Here is a 23226-nt window from a genome sequence, read left to right as displayed (position 1 = left end):
AATCAAACGTTTAACTCGAATGTTCTGAATAGCTCGGAAAGCGCGCTTCGATTCGAGAACGATATCCAATCGACCGGTTCGATTAAAAATCGAATAGTTCTTGATCGGGGTTTTGGTCCTTTTTGTGAGCTTTTTAGCTTATCACGTCTCTTTATGTACCCGCACCGCGGTCAGTTCGTTTCATCACCGCGAGCCCAAAAAAACCGACAATCAAAATATAATTAACGGTCTAGACTCTCTCAGAACAAAAACAGGCAAAAAATTAAAACTTGCTTCCCGGGGATTTAGAAACGAAAACCCAAAAAAATGAGTACCCTCGAAACGAGGCTTAAAAATAGTCAATTAATTATAACGTTAATGCTGCTGAAACAATTCATCTTGGATTTAACTAACCCCGGTTTAGGCTTGCCCTAAGCTGGATATTGTACGTACATATATATAGTATGTACACAGAATTCTTATATAGCAGTGTCTGTATTGAAAAAAAATCAATATTAAAAATATTTTATGTACGAATTTAAAGAATAAATTACCTCCGTGGCCAAACGGTTACCATGCTGGACTGCCACGCAGAGGACCCGGGTTCGATTTCCGGGCCGGGAGAAATATTTGTATGGCCTGTATTTATTTCTCTCGTAAGTTTGGGTGTAATTTGTAGTTGTCTATGTTTATGGTTCCATCCGTGTGGTTGTCTATGTTAGTGGTATCCATAGCACTCGCGATAAAGGGTCTTCCCAAGGTAGGCGTCCACAGATCCGCAGCGCACACATCGGACGGATCGCATCAAACGGCTCCGTTTGTAGCAGTGCGCCCACTGTATCCGCAGTATGGCGTCGGCAATCGGATTGCCGACGCCACTTTTCGTAGCGAGCGGACGAGTGTAACTTGTGTGTGCGAGACAACGGATTTGGAAGAAGAAAGAAGAGGAAAAAAAAAGGAAACATGATATCTGGATACATGATATATTTAAGAAGAGATCGCAACATGGAGAATATCATACGATATTTCCGGATTTGCTAAACGACGACGTAAAATCCCTCCAATATTTTCGTATGCCGAATGCAAAATAGCAAATGACATCCGGCGCGGCGAGGCGGCGCGCGCGCTGGGTGCGTCCACTGACACGCACTCCGTATGACGTCGTCGGCACGCATCGGAAAAGTTGACCCTTCGAGCAACCGACAGGCCGGTGCGTGCGGTCTGTGTGATGCGGATCAGAGGACGCAGTTGTATGAACTTCTATACAAAGAATAGTAAAATCCGTATAATGCGATCCGTCTGACGCGTGCGCTGCGGATCAGTGGGCGCCAACCTCTAGCGAGGGGCTATGAGTGTGTGGGGTAAACTTGCTACCTTACTACCAAATGCAGATCTAAAAATTGCCAGAAAAACTGAAAAGTTTATTTTTGATTATTATGTTATAACTATAGTCATGCGAGGTTATTAGCATTTTACAAATAATCCTGTATAATGTAACATGTCAAAGGAGCGTTCATGAAGATTGTTCGATGGTTTCTATTGTTTACAAATATCACGTTAGTTTGAAAGCTCAAACTGGGTTAGGCCCTTAGACTATGGACACCAAAGGACATGTTATATCGACATATTTAAATCAGACGTTATGTGTATATGACACATTTAGACGTTAAAAACATAAACGTTTTATTGTAAGCCTTTATATTTATGTTAAACACGAGAATCGAAAATACGCAACGTCATCTTAAATGACAACTGTCCTCATTTTACCATTTTTGGAGTACATCAAATGTCAAAACCAATGTTTGGCCAAATGTTTTATTGAATTATTCGCATGAATTGTAATGAAATAGACAAAAATAATTAACAGTGAGAACAATTAAGTATTGATTAAAATGCGTCGCTGCGACATTAAGGGGTGCGGCTGTAGAAAAAGTGGAAATCAACCGAAGGTTACATTACACCGGCATGTGTTATTTTTCTGCCTATAAATCATACAATAGCTTAAATATCTCATGTAATTAGACTCATTTAAGTAGTTTATTCATAGCTCTTGCCGAATTATGCTTTGGTTACTTTAGATTGCCTGTTTGTTAGTATATTTTGATAATTGTTGATAACGATTATTTTGAGATAGTGTTATTTTAGTAAGCAGACATATTATCGATATTCTGTCATTAAAACAATTCACTACGAGGTTTTTATTATTTCATTATTATTATTATTTTTAAAGTTTACCTACAGATGAAAAAAGAAAGAAAGAATGGTTGGAAATTATAGAACTGCCGAACATAAACATTGGATCAAATACCATCTTCGTTGGTTCGCTCCATTTTGAAGAGTCAAATTTTAATAGAACTTTGAATGTAACTAGATTACATGATAATGCAATTCCATCGTTACATTTATTGGTAAATAACTGTATATTTAATTTTGATTAAAATGGCTCATTACTTGCCTAGTAATAATAGCCTAGTATTAATCATACTTTGATTACAGTAAACTATAAAAATTTTCAACATTCAAGCCATACATTTGCATATCGTTATTGACTTATCTATGATTATGGTACAACACTAAATCCGCCATATGTGTGGTACAATTTTTGTTTTCGTAGGTACGTTTATTACGTAGATAGGGAAGCTCCTTTCCTTTATTTTTTTCCATCTTATAAGGTGAAGCCGAGTTTTGGATGCATTCAGAATTATTATAATCATATGACATGATCCGAAGAGTTAGAAGGATGTCATGTTTGAAACGGAAGGAAGAACGCTTTATAAACGAGCGCGCATCGACAAGAAGTGCCTTTGGGCGTTAACGACTTGGAAAATAAACAACCGTAGTGCTCTCTCTGCGAATTTGCCACGTGACATTTAAAATTCGTTTCAGGGTAATTTGTCTTTTGTGTTATCGAATTATTAATGCTCAAAGTGAATAACCGAGTCCATTGCAATCCTCTGACGTCATTATTAAACCGCCAACTGAACAAGTAGATAATGAAATGATAAAGTCGTAGAGTAAACTATGATAGCTTCAAAATATGAACTAACGTTTTCACATGCGCCTACTCGGCGTTACCACTGGTAGAAACATTCTTTTTTTATTACATCAAGTGACGGGACGAACAAGTCGTGCGCCTGATGGTAAGCTACATGCCTGTCCATTACAGTAACAGTGCCACTCAGAGCTTTAAACCGTAAAGATTTTAGGGGCAAAGATCTGTTACTGCGCCCGACACCCTGAGACATAAGTTGACAAGTCCCATGTGCCTGTAATTTCACCAGCACTCTTACCCTTCAAAACCGGAGCACATTACTGCTTGGCAGCAGAAATAGGTAAGATGGCAGTACCCTGGACGAACTCTTTCACAAGGAGCTCTACTCCTACTAGAAGCACGAGGACAAATTATATCCTCGTGAGGCCAGAGTGGCCGATAAAAGCCTTTTTCCTCTTTAAGTCACCGAACATTCGGGCGTAAGTTACCCCATATCTCTCTACATAAAGCACCATTCCATTGACATAATAACTTGTTTTTTTCCTGTCATCTTGAAAATACATAAAACGAGTGGTAAATAAGGACTCTTCATTAAGAACACTAGGCTTTTAGTTTTACGACTATTGGCACAGATATTTTTCATTGTGTCTTAGATAAACACTATCTTATAGGACGGATTATAAAATTATACATAACTGTTGGATGAGAACAGCAGAGAACAATGAGAAAAGATAATTTAAATTTAACATAATAAAAGCGGAACTTAAAACAGCACGTTACTGAATGAAGCATTAAGGTTAATAGATGTATAATTGAGCGTTAAGCTAATTCAGGGCGACACGGGTGTGTGAGTCATGTACGTACGGTGATATTAGGTAATATTGAGATGGTATGTATGTATATAATAAATCTATTATGAGGCGATGCTAAGTATGTAATTTTAGTTCAGTTTTAATAGCGGTAATGCTCCTTGTAAAAGAGTTCGTCCAGGGAAGTCCTACCGCCATACCTGTTTCTACAGCCAAGTACCAATGTGAGCGTTACTGCGTTCCGGCTAAGAAGGTGCTGGTGAAATTACAAGTACATGGAACTTGTCAACTTTATGTCTGAGGGTGACAGGCGACAGTGCTTCTCTGATTTTTGGGATTTAAATCTCTGAATGGCAATGCAATTGTTATGGGTATGCGTGTCATTTACCACCAGGCGCGCGACTTGTTCGTCGCGTCACTTCATATCATAAAAAATACTATTTTATTAATAAATATTTTGTTTTCTTTGGAGACAGTGGGGAAATTTCACGACATCCCATAGTTAATTTTATTTATCATTGTAATTATAAACAACTTTGTAAATAGATGGGAAAATGTTAGTTTTTACGAGGCTTATAATGCACAATAGCTGCGAAAAGTGTTTCCACTAGAAAGCACTACAGTAAGCATTCTTTTTTTTTTCTTTTTTTCTATAATATATAAATGCACATTTGACCTCCATCTCACCTGATGGAAAATGACGATGAGGTCGACGATGGAGCATGCACACCTAAATAATGCCTATTCATTCTCGCCTTGAAAAAGCCCAAGTTATAACGTTCAGGGAACAAGTCTGCAGGCAGGGAATTCACTCCATAGCCGTCCATATAAACGTGGAAGCGTAACGGTTAGTGCGAATCTTTGGAATATCCACAACATAGGGGTGGAACCCAAGCCTACGCCTAGTCCCCCGGTGATGGAAAGGGGAAGACGGAAAAACACCTGTAACATACCGGCAAGCAGGCAACTTTACGGCGGTGTTCAAGGCTATGCAGCTTCATTCATTTTTAAAATTCTATTTTTAATACTTTGCACTTGGTCAGTTTTTTTAATATGACCACGATACGATTCTTCATTTCTCAAACCCTAACACCTTCGCAGTATTTTTTGTGTAAAGTAGGAGACAAACGAGCAAACGTATTGTAATTAATTTCACAAATTCGTATTTACGTACGCCCATTTTTAGCAGCTGGTACAAAAATTTACACCAAAATTTTGCCAGTTTTTCTTTTTTTCTATTTTTATATCAATCAAAAGCAATAGCCGACAGAAGAACACTTAACCTACAGAAACTTTTTTATTGTTCCTAAAGTCTCATATATTCCTTACAGAATAAAACCAACATTGAGTTTTTACATCTGAAATCCAACACCAAGTTCCAGAATTTCCTATTACAGTCTTGTGTATTTCGGGTCTTCACGTAAGCTTTTGATTTTTCTTAAGTGCCACGCGAGGTCCCCGGATTATTAACGAGAAGTACATAACATTTAGGACATAATGGAAAAAAAAAACATTTTTTGTTCAGAAAATTAAGTATTCGCGAAGTATCCAATTTCCATAGAAGGAATAGGAAATATTTGGGACAAGTATGACGCGCCCACTTGGTGATTGTGGAGGCGACAACAGGGCAATGACTGAAGATTTTTCTGCAATTCTCTCAACAGACATTACATTTCGATTAGGCCTTATTGCTTAGGAAATCTTTCTGAGACCGATTACACACCACACCGCGCAATATTAAATATATGATAAAAATTTTAAGACCATCGCACTTTTTCTAAACGGCTCCGTGTTCACGGTATTGAAGAACAAACATAATTATGTATACCGTATTTCGTTGCCTACGACTACCTTCTTCCAGTTAAGGCTTGCACAACCGGTCCGATTCCTGAAAATTTTAATTCCCGGTGCTGGGCTCAGCTCTGTACCGGTACTCCCGGTATTCCCGGTACTTCTTGAAAAACTTAAACTGTAACCAGTATGTATGCTTTTTCCGGGTTATCCGTACTGTGGTGAAATTACAGGTACATGGTACATGGCACATGGGTTGTAAACTTATGTCGCAGGGTGACGGGCGCAGTAGCAATGTCCATCAGATCCTTGCGGTTTAAACCTCTGAGCAGCACTGCAACTGTTATGGACAGGCGTGTAGGTAGCTACACGGCGCACGACTTATTCGTGCCGTCAATTGATATTATAAAAAAAACCTATTCAATAATTTACGTAATAATAATATCACAAATAATAAAGAAAAACTTCATTCTATAATCAAACTAATTATTAAGGAGGAACGTAAACATCAATCATAAAACTGAATAGTCATATACACGCAAAAACTGAATTATTTATGTTATCCATTTACGCTATCAAAACAACATACTCTAATAAAACAAAACATCAAAGCCCAGAATTTGGAAGAACAGATCGAATATCGATGAAAACCTTAGTCAACAAATTTAATGGAGTCGAATAAGTGACTTTGTACTTCTAGAAAATGAGCCTCAATTAAATAGTATCCCAGGGAAGGATAACATTTTAACTAAACAAATATAATTTGTAAACCAGGAAGCAATACCCATTGTAACCCACATAGTTAAACTCTATTATTACCCGACTATACGATAGCGACATAAAGGCCTTTATCAACACCACAGACCAGTCGGTTTTAACTTTTACATGCACTATAAGTTTCCGGAACTGACCACTTACATAAACAATATTTAAAAAGTAATTACAATATTTGAAAATGGAACTCTTTGGCTGTAGAATACAGTTTGTTTCATCTAACTGTTACTTGTTTTTACATTGTGGCGTCATTTTAGAAACAGGTTGTCTACATCACCATGGATTTAACTCGTGAAAATATTGGTAGTATGATTTTCTACGACTTTAAGTGTAATTTAACAGCTCAGCGGAACTTCGCTCGGCTTCAAACTGCTTTTGGTGATGAAGCACCATGCAAGACGACTATTTATAGTTGGTTTTCAGAAATCAAACGCGATCGTGTGAATCTCTGTCACGAATTTCGTGATGGTCGCCCGTCCACTGCTGTGCACAACAAAAACATCGATGCTGTGCGCCGTATGATCAACACGGGCAGGCATGTGACATACCATGAGATTCGGGCACCTTTAGGCACAGGCATGAGTGAAATACAATCAATACTAAATACTATACAACCATTTGGGTGTGAAAAAACTGTGCTCTCGGTGGATCTCACACAATTTGACTGAGGCTCAAAAAGCGGATCTCGTCACTTAGTGCAATGCCATGCTTACCAGATTCAACGAAGGCGCGTCAAATTTGGTGTGGGATACAGTAACAGGTGACAATACGTGAATTTATAGTTACCATCCCAAAAAAAGCAATAATCGAGCGTGTAGGCCTTTGGGAAACCAACCAAAGTGGAGCACGTGTAAAGTGTAAGAAGATGATTGCTTCTTTTTGTAATAAAACTGGACACGTGGCTACCGTTGCTTAGGATAATCGTTGTAACGTGAATAGTGATTGGTACATGACCATTTGTTTGCTGGAAGTTATTGACAAACTCCTTAAAAATAACCGTAAACGCCGTATTGTCTTCCACGATAATGCCAGTTCTCACACGGCCAGAGAGACAAATTAATTTTTGAAGGTGGACAATATTGACCTTATGAGCCATCCCGCGTACAGTCCCGACCTGGCACCTTGTGACTTTTATTTATTTCCGAAAATTCCAAAAGGAGACTGTCGAAGAGTATGAAAAATATGTTTCAGAGATTGTCACGGAGGAGTGGCATAAATGTTTTCAAAATTTGTTCATTCGTATGAAAAAGTGCATTAACGCTAACGGAGAATATTTTGAGAAACAATAAATTCATTTCTGTATAGTATAGTATTTTTTCTTATTCATTCCGGAAACTTATAGCGCGCCCCACGTACATAAAAAAAAAATAATATCCAATACTAAAACAACATAACGATATTAACACATTATCCTATATAATTTGGCTTTAGACAAGGAAAACCAACAAAGAAGATATTAATGTATTAAATACATCACCAACACAACATCCAGTGTTTTTGTTTTTGGTGTTTTGGGTTTAAAAAAAGCCTTTGACACCGTAAATACGTGCATAAACTGGAGAAAATCGGAATCGTAAGAATGTCTCAAAAACTATATTTCTGAGAAGGAGCAAAGAGTTAAAATGTAAGTGTATATTAATAAAACCATTGACGTAACATATTGCGTTTCCCAAGGAAGACTTTTGTGACCTACCCTATTCTTAATTTATATAAGCGACATATGAAAGTTAAAAGTAGATAATGTAAAAGTTTTGCTCTGTACAGACAATCTGTGGTATTCTACGGATATTACTGCTAAATATTTACCGGCATAATAAATTTCACAGCCGACGTATATAGCAAAATTAATTGCACATATGTATATGAAAATACTTTCACAAATACACTATCTTCTAGTATATAAACATTTAGAAAATCACATGCATAGTTATTCCGGTACGGAATAAAAAATTCAAAGTCTGCTTATGAAAGTTTTATTTTTTAATAATCTATCATAAACTTATTATATACCTCTACATCCATGAAGCACTAATCTCTAGTGAGATGGTATAAAGACTACATAAGATATTGTCGAATGGAACAAGACTGAAAAAGATTACACGAAAACGGAAAAATATATAATCCTAACCAGTGGCTGACACAGCTATGAGAATTAACCATGCATCGGCGTAAAGTGATGTCGAAAGCACTTTGCAAATTGATTGATTGGATTTTATTGAATCGCGATGAATATATTCGCATCGTCGCCGGTCGGTGGTACAAATGGACAGGGAATATGAATTGATCGCTGATATTGATAAATGAGCGCTTTTCATATAAATTTCTCAACAATTATAATTATTAATACAAATATTGAACACTTAGAAAAAATTCCTTTGATCCGACCGGATTCGAACCGGACCAGAACCGGATTCGTCTTCTAGCATACCGTGCTAGACGCTATACCAACTAAGACATGGAACAAACCAGCGGATCTCACGAATGTGTTTGTTGTCCTGTCTTTGTATTTGGTTTTTCAAAGACGTTTTAGCCGTAGCGCCATCTATGAGAAATCTATGAAAGTATTTCTTTACCCAGTTAGATACCTTTAGAGCTACCAGCCCCAGCAAGAGATGTCGCTATTCACTGTATTTAAATTATTTATTGAATTGATATTCAATTATTTTTTCTGAAATTACTCCACTAGTTTGTTATAATTATTAATACAAAGATCGCAGTTCTCAACAATTGACAATTATTTTTGATAATATTTAGACTATGGTTACTATTAAACCACTTGTTGTCAGGTGTGTACATTCCAGACGAAAAAGAAGTAACATACCTTGTGTACACGCTTATTTTATAGTAAAAGTAACAAGAGACCGCCCAATATCATACATAATATCAATATTATGAACAAACTCACCACCTTCCCATGGTCCTTCCTACATTTAGCTCGGTGTACGAGCTTAATCTTGGGAGGCGCACGCAGTACTTACTTGGGACTCTTTCCCATAATACACGTCTTGCCTCCGTACAAATTGTTTCCTTGTCCATATAGTTACACTTCCCTCTTAACACATTATACATACTTTTCACTCATAATATTCACAAACAATCAATTTCCTATCACACTTACTAACTTTTCTATTGAAACTATTTCTCATACTACCTATTCTCAAAATAATAAATAAATAGCGTATTTTCTATATCATCGCGCCAATTTACAATTAACATCTTAGTAGTTCCAAAACATCATAATATTGTATTATTGGGATCCGGTGGTGGATACCTGGTGACCTATAGTACAGGTTCAACCTAATTTAGGCACCAGTCTTCCACCTCGCAATTTCACTGTGCGATGTTCTTTACTTTAATTACCCTATGAAATGTTAAGGTGGAAAGAACAATAAATAATTTTGATTGATTGATTGAGATGAGGCGTGTTCGGCACTGCACGGTACTATGCATCGACCTACCTTGACGTTAGGGTACTAGTAGATATCGTAGACCTTTCTTATGATATGCCACGTATGCGCACACTTGCGAAATTCTTGGACTGTCGATAAGTGTTGAAAAATGGACTGGGTCAGGCTGTAGAATTATAGAGTGAGACATGTATGTCGAACCCTATTATGAACAAACAACACAATAGCGCCATCTAACGTACACGGCGTGGATCATGACAGTAAGATCTAATAATTCCCAATGCCCAAACATGATCTGTCAGATGTTGTTACTAACGCATTTTTCATTAATTAAATGTAAAGAAATTATACGTTTATTTTAATAATAAGCATCTTCCGAGTATAATAATTACTGCATACGCAGCAAATGAATTCCTTACAAATAATGACAAAATTCTTGAAGACCAACTAACCCCACACAAGCTCGTCAAATCTCGTACCGTAGAAAATCCTTTCTTTAGAAATATAAAAAAGATGAAAGAAGAAATATAAAATAAACTTTGGTATTTTCAAAATAAAGCTTTGTACGTGTTGCAGCTATGGGCCAATAATTCATTTTAAAGGATCGCGTCGTTTTGACCCAAGATGTCCCTAGAGATAGCAATAAATATGTCATAAACTCCACTAATTATCTGATCTTAAACCAAGATTTCTTAGTTCACTATCAGGATAACAAAATTCATGGTCACTACATAGGACATAGACCATAACTGGTTCGGAAAAATTTGTTTCCGATATTATTTCCACAAGAAATCAAGCCCAAACTCATAAGTCCTACATAAGGTCTCAGTTTCCAACTAGAGCTTAAATAGATAAATTACCTTGCTTAAAGATTTTGCGTCACTTACAAAGACATTAGAGTCTCCGAAGGAATACTGTAAAGTCAGAATATTCTTTTTATATAAGTTATTTACTCGACTATATTTTTCACTTTTCGGGGACCAAACTTTTGAATTTTGCTTTGACTATATTTTGTTTAAAAAAACAGATTCCATACTTCTTAAGTCCACCTCATTTTTGCATTCTAAAACACGTGTCGGTAACTTTTTATTACATAACATTTTTTAATAAAATGTGAAATTAGCTGCCTTAATTCTTAAAAAAAGTTAAGCTTATTCTTTTTTTGTAGAAGTTCTTAAAATCTATTTAGGTAATTTGTTTGGAGATGACGAGAGCATGATAGACTATGGTGCAATATAATACTAATAATTTAATAATAATATAGTTGGGATATCAAATTTCTTTTTAACTCCAGTTCTTCTCGTGCAGCTCAGTTGTGGAACAAACTCCCTTTCCATATCCAGTCTAGCTCGTCGTCTTCCTTCAAGAAAAGTTTGACAGCGCACTTTCTTGCTGAACTCTCTTTCTAATCATCTTATTGGTTTTTTACATAGTCAGTTTGAAAGACGTTACATCTCCGAAGGAATAAGTCTTGCAGCCATGGGCCAATAACAAAGGAACGTATGAAAGACTAAGAAATACAAAGTTGAAACTAATCCGTTGACTCCAATCAACAGAACTTTGTAACCTGTCTACACACTATGAGCATCAATGAATTCTATCAGACCATGCTGAAACGCTTAAGTTAATGATTCCATTATTTCACTTCATTATTCGTTAAATCTTTAATGGATTTGCCAATTCTTTTCGAACATTATCTTAGTAGGCATAAGTTTAAATTGCTTAAAAATTTAGATATTTAAGTTGCCAATATAACGCTGTCTTACTGAAGCAATGTAGAAATTAATTATTGTTCATATTGTATAGTAGCAGTCGAGTTCATAGTGAAAGATTTCGTCCAGGGACTGCTAAGCAGTAATGTCAGCATTACTATGTTCCAGTTTTGAACAGTAAGGGTGCTGGTAAAATTACAGGCACATGGGACTTGTCAACTTACATCTCAAGGTGACGAGCGCAGTGGCAATGCCACTCAGAGCTTTAAATCGCAAAGATCTGCAACTGTTATGGACAGACGTGTAGCTTACCATCAGGCGCACGATTTGTTCGTCCAGTTACTAGATATTATAAAACAACAATATAACTAGAATGTCACCTAAAACGTCATAGCGTATATTAAACGACATGAAAAAACAAATAAAAAATGCACACATCCTGTGGGCGTTTCTTTGTAGTCATTGTTATGTGGTTACGTTGTATAGAACAAAATCGTGCATCAAAACTCTCATTGATATTTATAGGATTTCCAGCTTTAAGTAAATTCTCTTAAGATTATTGTGCCGTCTAGTGCAGTGTAACGGAACTGTAAAAGCATATACCTACAGTACCCTACATAATAATAACATAAATTGCGCAAATATGTGACGGATACAAAATATTTACCGATATACAACCAAACTATTCACATTACAGATCCAACATAATAATATAATAAAAATGTACATTAGAACCACTACAATGTTAGTTTCCCCCTTTTTTTCTTAAAAATGTTTAAGGAATTTACAAACATTTCAACATCATGAAGACACTTATCATAAAAACTACACGATCGTCTGAGAAAGGTATTTTTTTGTATAATTTGTTCGACAATTTGAAACATAAAAAGTCCTTTTTAAACGTGAGGACATACAAGGTACATTAAACGAGTTTTTTCTCTAAAACTTCTGCTGAATCAATGTCATTGGAAACGAGCTTGTATAAAATTATATAAAATTATACTGTCTGGGAATTGACGTCTAGAAATTAACGACTGTACATTAGCTATTAGATGTATATATATGCAATAGGCTGTATGAGTTTTTCTTTTGCCTGTTTATATAGTTCATTATTAGTAGGTAGATTTAAAAGTTTAGAGAAGAGGACAGTAATGGATTTTCACACTGACTTTGCAGTCCTTGCCTGGGAAGAAGTCGCACGGTCCATAAATGACAAACTTTCCGTGTTCGTTTTTTGAAAGTAATGCATTGACTTACAATTATATGGACGTCGGGTCCGCGCTAAAAAGTGTCCGAACTTATAGGGCGTTAAAATCGTATACAGAGCGTCATTCACGCTTACTGCGATGACATTACAGTTTAAATTCAACGTTTTAGCTTTTTCATATTCCTTTACATGTCACTACGTTTAAATAGGTTGACTTGGGACATTTTTTTCGTAGTTTTTGTATTAGACCCGTCGTCCATTTATTTGTAAGTAAATGAAGTAATGCAAACATTTCCGAGCATGTTTGAGAAAACATTATTGTTTACTATCTTTTACTTTTAAATTAGTATGCAAAATTATGTTTATAAGTGTAGGAAGTCTCGATCTCTGATGTTTGAAAACAGAAAAAAATATTGTAAATGTTGAATGTGTACAAATGTTATTTACAAAGAGCAACCCCTACAGTTTCTTGCTCATTTTTCGCAGGGGAATCTGCCTTACGAATGAGCGGTAGAGTTTAATCATCGTGACGATTTCAAGTGTAATAATCATTGACTTACAATTATATGGACGTCGGGTCCGCGCTAAAAAGTGTCCGCACTTGTAAGGCGCTAAAATCGTATACAGAGCGCGACACTCCGCTTTAGTCTTCATTTGTTCGACTGACAGCGCGATACTGCGATGACATTACAATTTAAATTTCGAATAGGTTGACTTGGGACATTTTTTTCGTGGTTTTTGTATTAGACCCGTCGTCCATTTATTTGTAAGTCAATGGTAATAATGCTTACATAACAAATAAAGATTATTTTGATTTGGTTTCATTTGTGCATTTGGCGACAACGACGTTGGGTCTACTTTTAGATCAAGCCTGTTTTCAAAAAACGCCTTACAGCGACTTTGTTAGAAAACCAAAAACAGTTCTGATTGTGATAATCACAGTACAGAATTTGAGATGCAAAATTATATCTTACCAACTACACTTGCCTGCATATCCATTTTATATCCACATCGCACTGTTAATATAATAGTGTATTAACTCAAAAAGCGTATTTTTCAGAATCTTTGAATAATTAATTACTCACTTCCCGTAAAAGATTATTAAAGTTTATGTTATAATTATTAATACAAAAATCGAACACTCAGAAAAAATTCCTTCGATCCGGCCGGATTCGAACCGACGTCATACCGTGTTAGACGCTACACCAACTAAGCTACGGAACGAACTAGCAGAATTTTTCTATATGATTGTTGTCGTGTCTTTGTATTTGGTTTTTTCAACGACTTTTTAGCCGTAGCGCCATCTATGAGAAATCTTAAGTATTTCGTCACCAAGTTAGATACCTTTACAGTTTCTCAGATCAGCTCAGTTATTTGTACTAATTAATAATTATAACAAATCAATGGAGTAGTTTCATATAAAAATTAATTGAATACATATGAATAAAAATTTAAGTTTATGTTGTAAGTTAAAATCTAAACAATTTCCTACTTGCCAAATTATATTAAAATATAAAAGGGAAACAATTATTTTATATTTTTGAGCGAGGATTAATTTGTCCAGAACTAGCTCACGAAAAGTTTGTCTCGTTTTGAGTTAAGTAGATATCTTTTAATTTTTGTCATAACATTCTAACGACATTTATATTGACGTATAGCGATTCAAATTTTAGGTTCAGCAATAGTATGATCTTAAATTTCGCAAATTTTGAGTTACACCAACTCTTTTACAATAGAAGAACAACTTTTACAATAGAAGTGCGATATTTGTTTTATTATATTTATTTATTGACCACCTCTTAGGGACAGCACAAACCTGTCGGACAGAAAGACAAAGGACTATAAATTTAGCAGTGTGTATTTTATGCAATTTAATTGTAATAAGGTACAAAATGCTTTAGTTGTTTGGACCCTGTCAACGCAGGAATGTACGAGGACGCGACGGAAGTTTTTTTTTAAAAAGAAGAACATTGGATACTTTTAAATATTTATTGTTCGGTAAATCTTACATAATGCCTTAGAATATAATATAATAAACAAGACGCAAAATAACTGACTGGATTTTTCCGTTACAACCGCATTTAAAGCATTTGCCCCTATTCCGAAACAAAGACAACCACGCCACTTATCGATTTCAATATCGGAACGTTAGTCAAGAACGCAACTGTTATTGACAAATTATAATATAAAGTTGTATACTATAAAATTGCATTTGTCTGAAAAACCTTACACTCCAGTGACAGGACGAACAAGTCGTGCACCTGGTGGTAAGTGACACGCCTGTCCATAACAGTTGCAATGCCACTAGAGTTTTAAATTGCAAAGATCTTAGGGGCACTGCCACTGCGCTTGTCACACTGAAACATAAGTTTGCAAGTCCCATGTGCCTGTAATTTCACCAGCACCCTTAACCTTCAGAACCGGAAAGCAGTAATGTTCACATTACTAACTATGAATAAAAGGTTTTCTATTCTACTCTGTTTTCACTAGTTTTTTAGTTCTTTTTTATTCAAATAAGGTATCAAAGGTTTCGTATTTTTTTTTCAAAAATGTTACTTTTCTAACTTGGTCATTTTAATGTTGAGTGTGCGATAATAAATAAAATCTCATTGTTACGAGTATTGGGTCGCTCGTTGGAGGTATATCTAGAGGTGGGTGCTTAAACGAAAAGCACTTAAAAAGTCTGCTTTTTAAAATAAGCGCATAAGCACGCTTTTCATTTTAAGCGTAAGCGTCATCACTGGTCAGTTCTATAGACTCAACAATTTGATTTTTTACAACGTGCCTAAATTTCAAATAGCGCAATCTATGTTTCCTAAACAAATTAATTCAACATGACGTTTCAAGCTTTTTTAAACATAAAGTCTATGCGCTCAAACGTTTTTCTAAACGACTTTTTAAGCGTCAAACTAAAAAGCGTTGAAAAGCGCTTTTACAAGCACGCTTTTTAAACGTACTTTTTAACGTTAACAAAATAAGCAGTTTACTACACAGTTAAACTACAAAAGTTAAAAAACTTATGTTTTTGAACGCTTTTAAACGCCAATGAACAAAATGTTAATACGATAATGTTATGTCATAAATAAAAAAAAACTCGTTTTTTACAAAAAAACTTACTTAGTGGTCTACTCCTGCATTTCGCTATCAACACAAACGTTGCAAGCTTTTTTAAAAGTCTAAGTGTTTAAACGTTTTCTAAACGGTTTTGTTAGCTTCAAACTAAAAAGCGTTTAAAAATCACGCTTTTTTAAAAAAGCATAACACTTTCTTCCCATCTCTAGGTATACCTGTACGAATATTTTAGCCACAATGCTTATTGTTACAACATGCTATAAAAGCGTACATATTGGCATATGTACGTATATGGTACAGACTCTATGGCTTTATTTTCCTTAACAGATGGCCCTGTTTCTGTAAGCCCTTTTAGTTTATAGCCATGGTACATCGATACATTTAAATATAGTCTGCCATGTCATAATTGTAACACTACTTGTTTTGATACAAATTTATAAGTATCTTTATTTCATAAGTAAATAAATTACACTTAAAATCATCACTTTGATTAAAGTCTACTACTTATTCGTTAAGCAGATTCCCTTGAGAAAAATGAGTAAGACACTACGGGTTAACTTATTAATGCAAAGATTGGCTTTATTAATGAAAATTATTAATGAAAAGTTCAGTCGGGGTTCAGTCCAGCCGGATTGAAGGATTTTTTTGTAAATGTTCCATTTTTGTATTAGTAAAATTATTAGAAACTTAGTAGTGGAGTAATTTAACAAAAATAATTAAATATCAATGTCAAAAAAGCAAAACATTCAATAAAATTAAAAATTGCAACGAAATATAGGTATATATAACATTTGTACTCATTTATCATTTACAATATTTATTTCAAATATTTACAATCGAAATAACCATGGGTTTTTGTCATCCAAGTACGCAGTAGTTGTATATTAAGTAAATAACATTCAGTATAATGTTTTTGTTTCACTGTAGTTTAATAAACTTAAATAAATAATAAGAGTGCTGGTGAAATTACTTGTGACTTGCGCAGTGGCAGTGTCCCACAGATCTTTCCGATTTCAATCTCTGAGTGGTACAGCAGCTGCTATGTATAGGCGTGTCCCTTACCACCAGGCGTACAATTTATTCGTTCCGCTACTTGGTATCATAAAAGACGACGGCGACTTTTAAACGCACGATTGCATGCTACACTTGCGATTTATAGGCGATTGCGTCGCTGCAAACGCGTGATTGCATGCAAAGTGCAACTATGTAGTCGCACGTTTACATCGCTGCATTAATGTTACGCGTGTGCGTGTAGTGTGTATCTAGAATATACTCGTATACTTTGTACTTTCCTATCACCAAAACGAACTTTTTCCTTTTTTTCCACTTAGTTGGCTCCTCCGGCTCCTGTGGTTCTCATCCTCACCATCATCGCTTCAGCTCCACGCTCAATGCGTTTATTGATACACAAATTAAAGTATCTCAACAAAGCACACATTACGACGATGCCAACTATGACCAGAAATATTCCCAAATACAGGTTTATTTGTCCCAAATTTGTAATGACCAGGGTATTATGCTGGTCCAGCTTATTGTTATACCCAATTTGAGCCGTGTATATCTTGCCTTCTTCGCTGTTGCTGGGCGGCGGCGCTGGATTTGATGATCTACACATCCTTCCTTTTGTGTGTCTTTCTATTTTATTACAAAATTTTGAATTATTTAGCTTGATGGAACTTTTAAACTTTTGATCGTTTCACATTACTCGCGACGCGTGCTACATGACACCTGTAGTCCGACGAGGCAGGGTCGCCATAAGGTGTGTGGCGTTGGGAGACGATTGAAAACGAGCGAGAGCTGTTTACATACTGACTCTTTATTGGTGAAAAACTATTATATAAGGAGTACAAAGTATACGAGTATATTCTAGATACACACTACAAACAGTTTGTTTTTATATCACTTACTAATTGTTATGTGTGTCACTATTTTTAATTAAAAAGCTACTATTATTTTTTACATTTTCATCCTAGCGCTGTGACGAAAATGTTAATTTCTTTAAACTCATTTGTCAAAGACACTCCGGGGCGATGAGATAATATATTTTACTAAAACTTTAAATCTATCTTTACTACCTCGAGGGTCATAAATTTTACGTTCTGCCGTATGTTGCTGTTTTCCCTCAGGGCCGATTCTATCCTTGCTATCTATTTCACACTTAAAGTAAACAGACAATTCTAAACCAAACCGCTAGTTTTATCCCTTGACGTAAAACAGGGGAGTTATGAGTTCAAAACCCTTGTCTGTATGTCTGCTCGAAAGATCACAGCTATTAAATGTATTAACTGATTTAAAACCGTTTTTTTTATTTGAAAGCAGATTTAATCGAATTGATTTAAAGATTATTTAGCTTTCTAGTCTTTCTCAGTTAGTGTAGGGATTTCATGAATCTGGGAATTTTCAAAGTTTTAATCAAGATTTTTAAGTGAATAAACTCTACTTTTACTACGTCTTTGTCTTTATAGTCATGAGATATAATTCTTATCACTAAACGATTTACGCAGGGTCCGTCGCTCTCTCGAGGTTACGCGAGAGGTTACGAGTACCTACCGCTGAGTGTACCGCCGGCGGTGCAAGCGCTCAGACAAGTCTTTCATTTACATTACAATCCGGGCAACGTTATTTTCACCTGTCTGAGCGCGTGCTTAGGTTCCTTTTTCCTAGTAGTGAGTACCAGTGTCATTAGTCAGATTTTGTAGACTTAGTAGTAGTAAGTTTAGTAGATTTAGTAGATATTTTCGATTTTATATGAGAGTGATGTTAAGGAGTTACTAGTTTAGCTCTATCGCTATGCTAGTATAAAACTATTTAACAACAGTAGAGGTCCTTGTGAAAGAGATCGTTCAGGAAAGTACTGCCACCAAAGGTAAAGGATGCTGGTCAAACTACAGATAGATGGCACTTATCAACTTAATATCTCAGAGTGACGGGCGCAGTGGCAGTTCCCCTTAGACTTTTGCAGTTCAAAGCTTTTAGTGGCACTGCAAACAAATTGAAAAACTATTTTTTGCAGCAACACTGCTTACTCCTATCTCCTAGCGATGGCAACCGTTAGTTGTACAGACCGCAATTGAAAGTGAGCGTGCCTATCTCCGGTACCTATTGGAAAATATGGTGCTGTACGTGCAGCCGGGACCAAAGCACTAGCCTTTTGAGGACCGGATGAAGTTCATGCAAAAGGGCTGATCTGGGGTTCCCTGGACCTCACTGGAAAGGTCCCTGTGCGGACTTGCTCGCACAGATTGTAGTCTCTTCTCGCTTAACCAAGAGGTTGATAGGGAGGGTCAGTCAGGGTCTCTTCTATACACTTAATTAATTATGCATTCTAACAAAAACGCATTTACCATTCATCATCAGAAATAACCCATGCGTGCGAAGATCGCTCACCAAAGTCTTCACGAAACCCAAAAGAATGCTGAGGTTCCTAGAAAAGCCAAACTATACCATACCATGCCATACTATACCATACCATAGGTTACCTATCAGGAGTCCGAAATGACATTTTCCAGAAATAACGTTTGGTCGAAATTTCATAACCTCGAAAGTAATTTTGGAGAGGAAAATGTTTTTTTCTTTTAAACCTAACTTAACCTAACCTTTTTTTTTTTTTTATTACCGTGAGGAAAATGCGTTACGCATTCCCCGCCGCTGGGAGACGGCGGGGGTATGTGGGACTCTCTCCTGGGGACTATGTCGATCCCCAAGAGCATACCCACTAAAAACCTCACGATGTTCCTGCGCGCACCTGGCGCCGGAGCCGCGGGGTCCCTTTCAGATGCTACCGCGACTCCGGTGGTGCTGGTCCGCCTTTCGGCGGACCCCTACACCATCGCCCCCTTAATCATGGGGGGCGACCTGCACGGAGATGCCCCGGAACATTTGGGGCATCTACCGGCGGCGGAGGCCTGTGCAATGCAGGGGCAGGGTCTCCCAACCCCGCACCCTGCTGGCCTCCGCTGATGGGACGCAGGCGGTCGGCGAAGAGCCGTCGCGTGCGTCCTCTCCGCCGACGCCGAATGGGGTCCGAGAGGGCGCTGTCTTCGCGGACCCGTTCGGCTGTCTCCTTCTGCGACATCACGTCCTCGCAGAAGGAGACCATCGCCTGCCATGACCTCTCGCTTCCCAGCATGGCTCTAACTATGCTGGGCAGTGAGAGGTCTCGTCCCACCACCTCTACGAGATCCCGGCGCTGCTGGCTCCAGGTCGGGCACACCTCCAAGGTGTGCCTCGCCGAGTCTGTAGCAGCGCCGCACTCGTGATACTCCGGGGAACTCAACCTAACCTAATCGAACCTAATCGTGTCTTTGCGATAAACATTCAACATATCCTGAAAGAACAACTGTTTCGGTATAATTCAGTTTTCGGTGTAACGAAAATTCGAACAAACGTTATTTCGGACAAAAACATTTTCGACTTTGTTGATAGGTTACCCATACCGTACCATACCATACCATACTATACCATGACATACCATATCCTAAGCAATATTATATAATTAACATGCACGTTTTCCTTCACAGCCGACGAGAACGGTTCGATATCGGAAACGATCCCCGACCGGCCTGTCGAACTTAAGAACTTCCCGAAACTGTGCGAGCAGCGACGAAAGTTCCCCGTGCTCTACAAACTGGAGTTTCAGGTAATTTACTTGTATATAGATGAATGCACTAAAGAATTACAAGTACATAGCGGCGGAATAATGCCAAAACTCAGCAACTACTCGACTTACTTACGGTTTCCATATCTATTGTAGGTCGTACCACGCTTGAACGCACGAATTTTCGGGCATTTCAGTGTACAATCAATAACCTAAGATACCTGATCGACTATTTGGTTCTGAGTAAATCAGTGTGAAGAAAAGTGTTAAACAAATTCGATCTTTAACTTGTAAGCCGTAAAATTCATTCTGTGCCTCTACCACGAGATTACAGTGATAATTATCACGACCGCGTAAAATATTTCAATATAAAATGTTGTTTTTTCTTCTGACCGATAGGGGCGCTGTATATTTTGCCATGCAGTATATTGGAGTAATTTACGTGGTCAATAGCGACAACTGTCACAGTAAACTCGTGGAAGAAGCACTTATATGACTTCCTCAATGCATCGTAGACATTTTTAAGCCAATTTGATCTTGAATTATAGTACTTAATTAAATATAAATTTCCACCAAAAAGTTATAATTTGTTTACACTTTTCTGTCAATATTCAAAAGCGCAAGAAGGCTCTCAGAATCAAAAAAGTCGACTAGGGGTCAGGGGGCATCGACCCATAAACACGCGGTTTTGTTTCGGGTGAAATTTCATTATAGGTACAGATGTCAACGATATCATTACAAATAGGTACCTCAAAAGAAGTAATCTTGTAAGGAAATTCACATAGTTCTCAAAAGGAGATCGAAGTTCAGAGAAAATGTGCCCGAAATCTACAAAAATTACTTAATCTCAAACTAGAAAATTTCCTATATATATGGGTACCATAGCAACGGAGTTCACTCTGTTGTACTACTCAGAACACTGAAACCAAAATCATTTTATAGTCAGTCTTTCTTTTCAGTCAATCAGTTTTTCTTTTTTAAAGGCGGATTAAAATAACATTTGCAGTGTTGTCAGTTTTCATAAAATTTTTAATAGTCATGTTAATTGTTGTCGACAGTTTTAACGATGTATTCTAAAATGAGGTAAAATTTTGCCATGTCTGAATTGTGAATGCTACAACGTTCTAATGATTTCCAATTGTGTTATTGCTTTCGTTATTCCTATTTTGACAGTTGGCCCACTAATATTGAAATTTTTATTCATTTACATTTTAGTAAACAGGCGAATTTGATTATTTATATTGAATAAAAATGGCAACCTTTAAAACATGTCTCCCCTTTTTATTTTAAATACATACAGTTCTAAATGAAGTGTATGTATATATGAACTCACAAATTGACAATTCAAATGAACTATGTCCTGCAGTTGGCCGATGATGAGTCAATAGAAACAAGTTCTTCTATTTATTACATAAGCGGAACCAGGATTCAATAGATAGTCGATAGAATGATTATCGACTGCCGTCACTCACTGCTTGCAAACGGGCAACACTTTTTTGCAAAATTTGAAGATGGAGTAAAAAAGACGGGACTATTGAATCTCTGTTTTTTCGAAAATTGAACCAGGGACCTCCTCATCCAGAGCCGTACAAATCGCTATACCACTATAATTCTCCTTGGGATGCCATCTCCTACCGGACGTCGCCTATAAGTATACTTGCTACTTGGGTCCGTGAAGTTGCGACTCGGAGCAGTTTTGTGGTACTCTTGTTGAACCACTCTGCAAGATAGTGAAACCATGTGGTTTTTGAAAATAATTCAACTTGTATTTTTTTTTGTGTATGTTACGCGATGACTCTATTTGTGAACCGATTTCGATTATTGTATTTTTATTGGAAAGAGGGTACCTCATTATTGGTCCCATTTAAATTTGAAGAAAACATTCACCCCCTAGGGGATGTAGTCGTAGTAGTAGGGGATGAATCCGGTTTCGCGCACTTTTCGGTAACCGATTTCAATAAAACTTGGCAAATAGATATAATTCCACAAACTTTTGAGCTCAGTTTTTTTTTATACAAAAAATACAATTATCTACGACCACGCTTCTGCGGCCCTGTATTTTTCGTTATAGAATGAATTAAAGCAGTAGAGAGTATTTTTTTACTCCGCATGGTATGTCCATAGTACTGCAGTTTCCTCCTTTTAACTGTTTTTAGGAGCTCCAAGATTTTCTGCATCCTCTACAATACGTTATCATTGGTGACTCTACCCATACAACTGAAAATATTAAATAAACTTAAGGGTGTAACGAAACAAGACCAAAACCAATAAATCATAATAGTAACTTCACGTCAACAATGTTACCGATAGACCTTTATTTCACCGACGTGTTTTTTCGGCAATTTCGTTTAACTGTGATTGCGTCGTAAACAAGAGGTCAAACCGTAAACGCGAGGCTGGCCCTCGCCGAAATTTACTGCTCGATGTGATTCACGCTGATGAAACGTTGAAACATTTTCTCTACGTACAGTCGAAGAAAAAATTAGTGAGTTGCTCATTTACTATAGCCTCTTAAGACCCAGTAATATGCAATGAGAATGGTGTTAAATGTCCTATGTGCATTAAATTGTGTTAAATATAGGCCACTAGGCCACGGAACGAACCAGCGGACCTTACTAATTTCTCTATGTGATTATTTCAGATCTTTCTTGTTGGTTTTTAATGACCTCTGTGGCTTAGTTGGCATAGTGTCTAGCACGGTTTGCTGAAAGATGCTGGTTCGAATCCAGACGGGTCAAAAGAATTTTTAAAAGTTATAACTAAGCTTTAAATTATGAAAAAAATGTGGTTTTTAGATACCCTATGATAATTTACAACATTTATGTAGTGCTAACATTTGAATGAGGTGCTGTGTGTGTGTGTGTGTGTGTGTGTGTGTGTGTGTGT

General features: G+C 36.8%; 1 protein-coding gene across 2 annotated transcripts in view; it reads left to right on the top strand.

Annotated features, from left to right (window-relative positions):
* Positions 1-23226, top strand: part of LOC113230720 (receptor-type tyrosine-protein phosphatase kappa) — a 282010-nt gene that overhangs the window by 180540 nt on the left and 78244 nt on the right. For both annotated transcript variants that reach the window (XM_026464784.1, XM_026464783.1), the window contains one exon: positions 20264-20382. In XM_026464784.1, coding sequence (XP_026320569.1) covers positions 20264-20382 — 119 coding nt within the window. The remainder of the gene's footprint in view (positions 1-20263; positions 20383-23226) is intronic.

This window comes from Hyposmocoma kahamanoa, unplaced genomic scaffold, assembly GCF_003589595.1.
Source record: "Hyposmocoma kahamanoa isolate Upper Pololo Valley unplaced genomic scaffold, ASM358959v1 64, whole genome shotgun sequence".
Classification (NCBI taxonomy): Eukaryota; Metazoa; Arthropoda; class Insecta; order Lepidoptera; family Cosmopterigidae; genus Hyposmocoma; species Hyposmocoma kahamanoa.
Note: the sequence above shows the minus strand (reverse complement) of the source record. Positions and strands in the feature narration are given on the sequence as shown.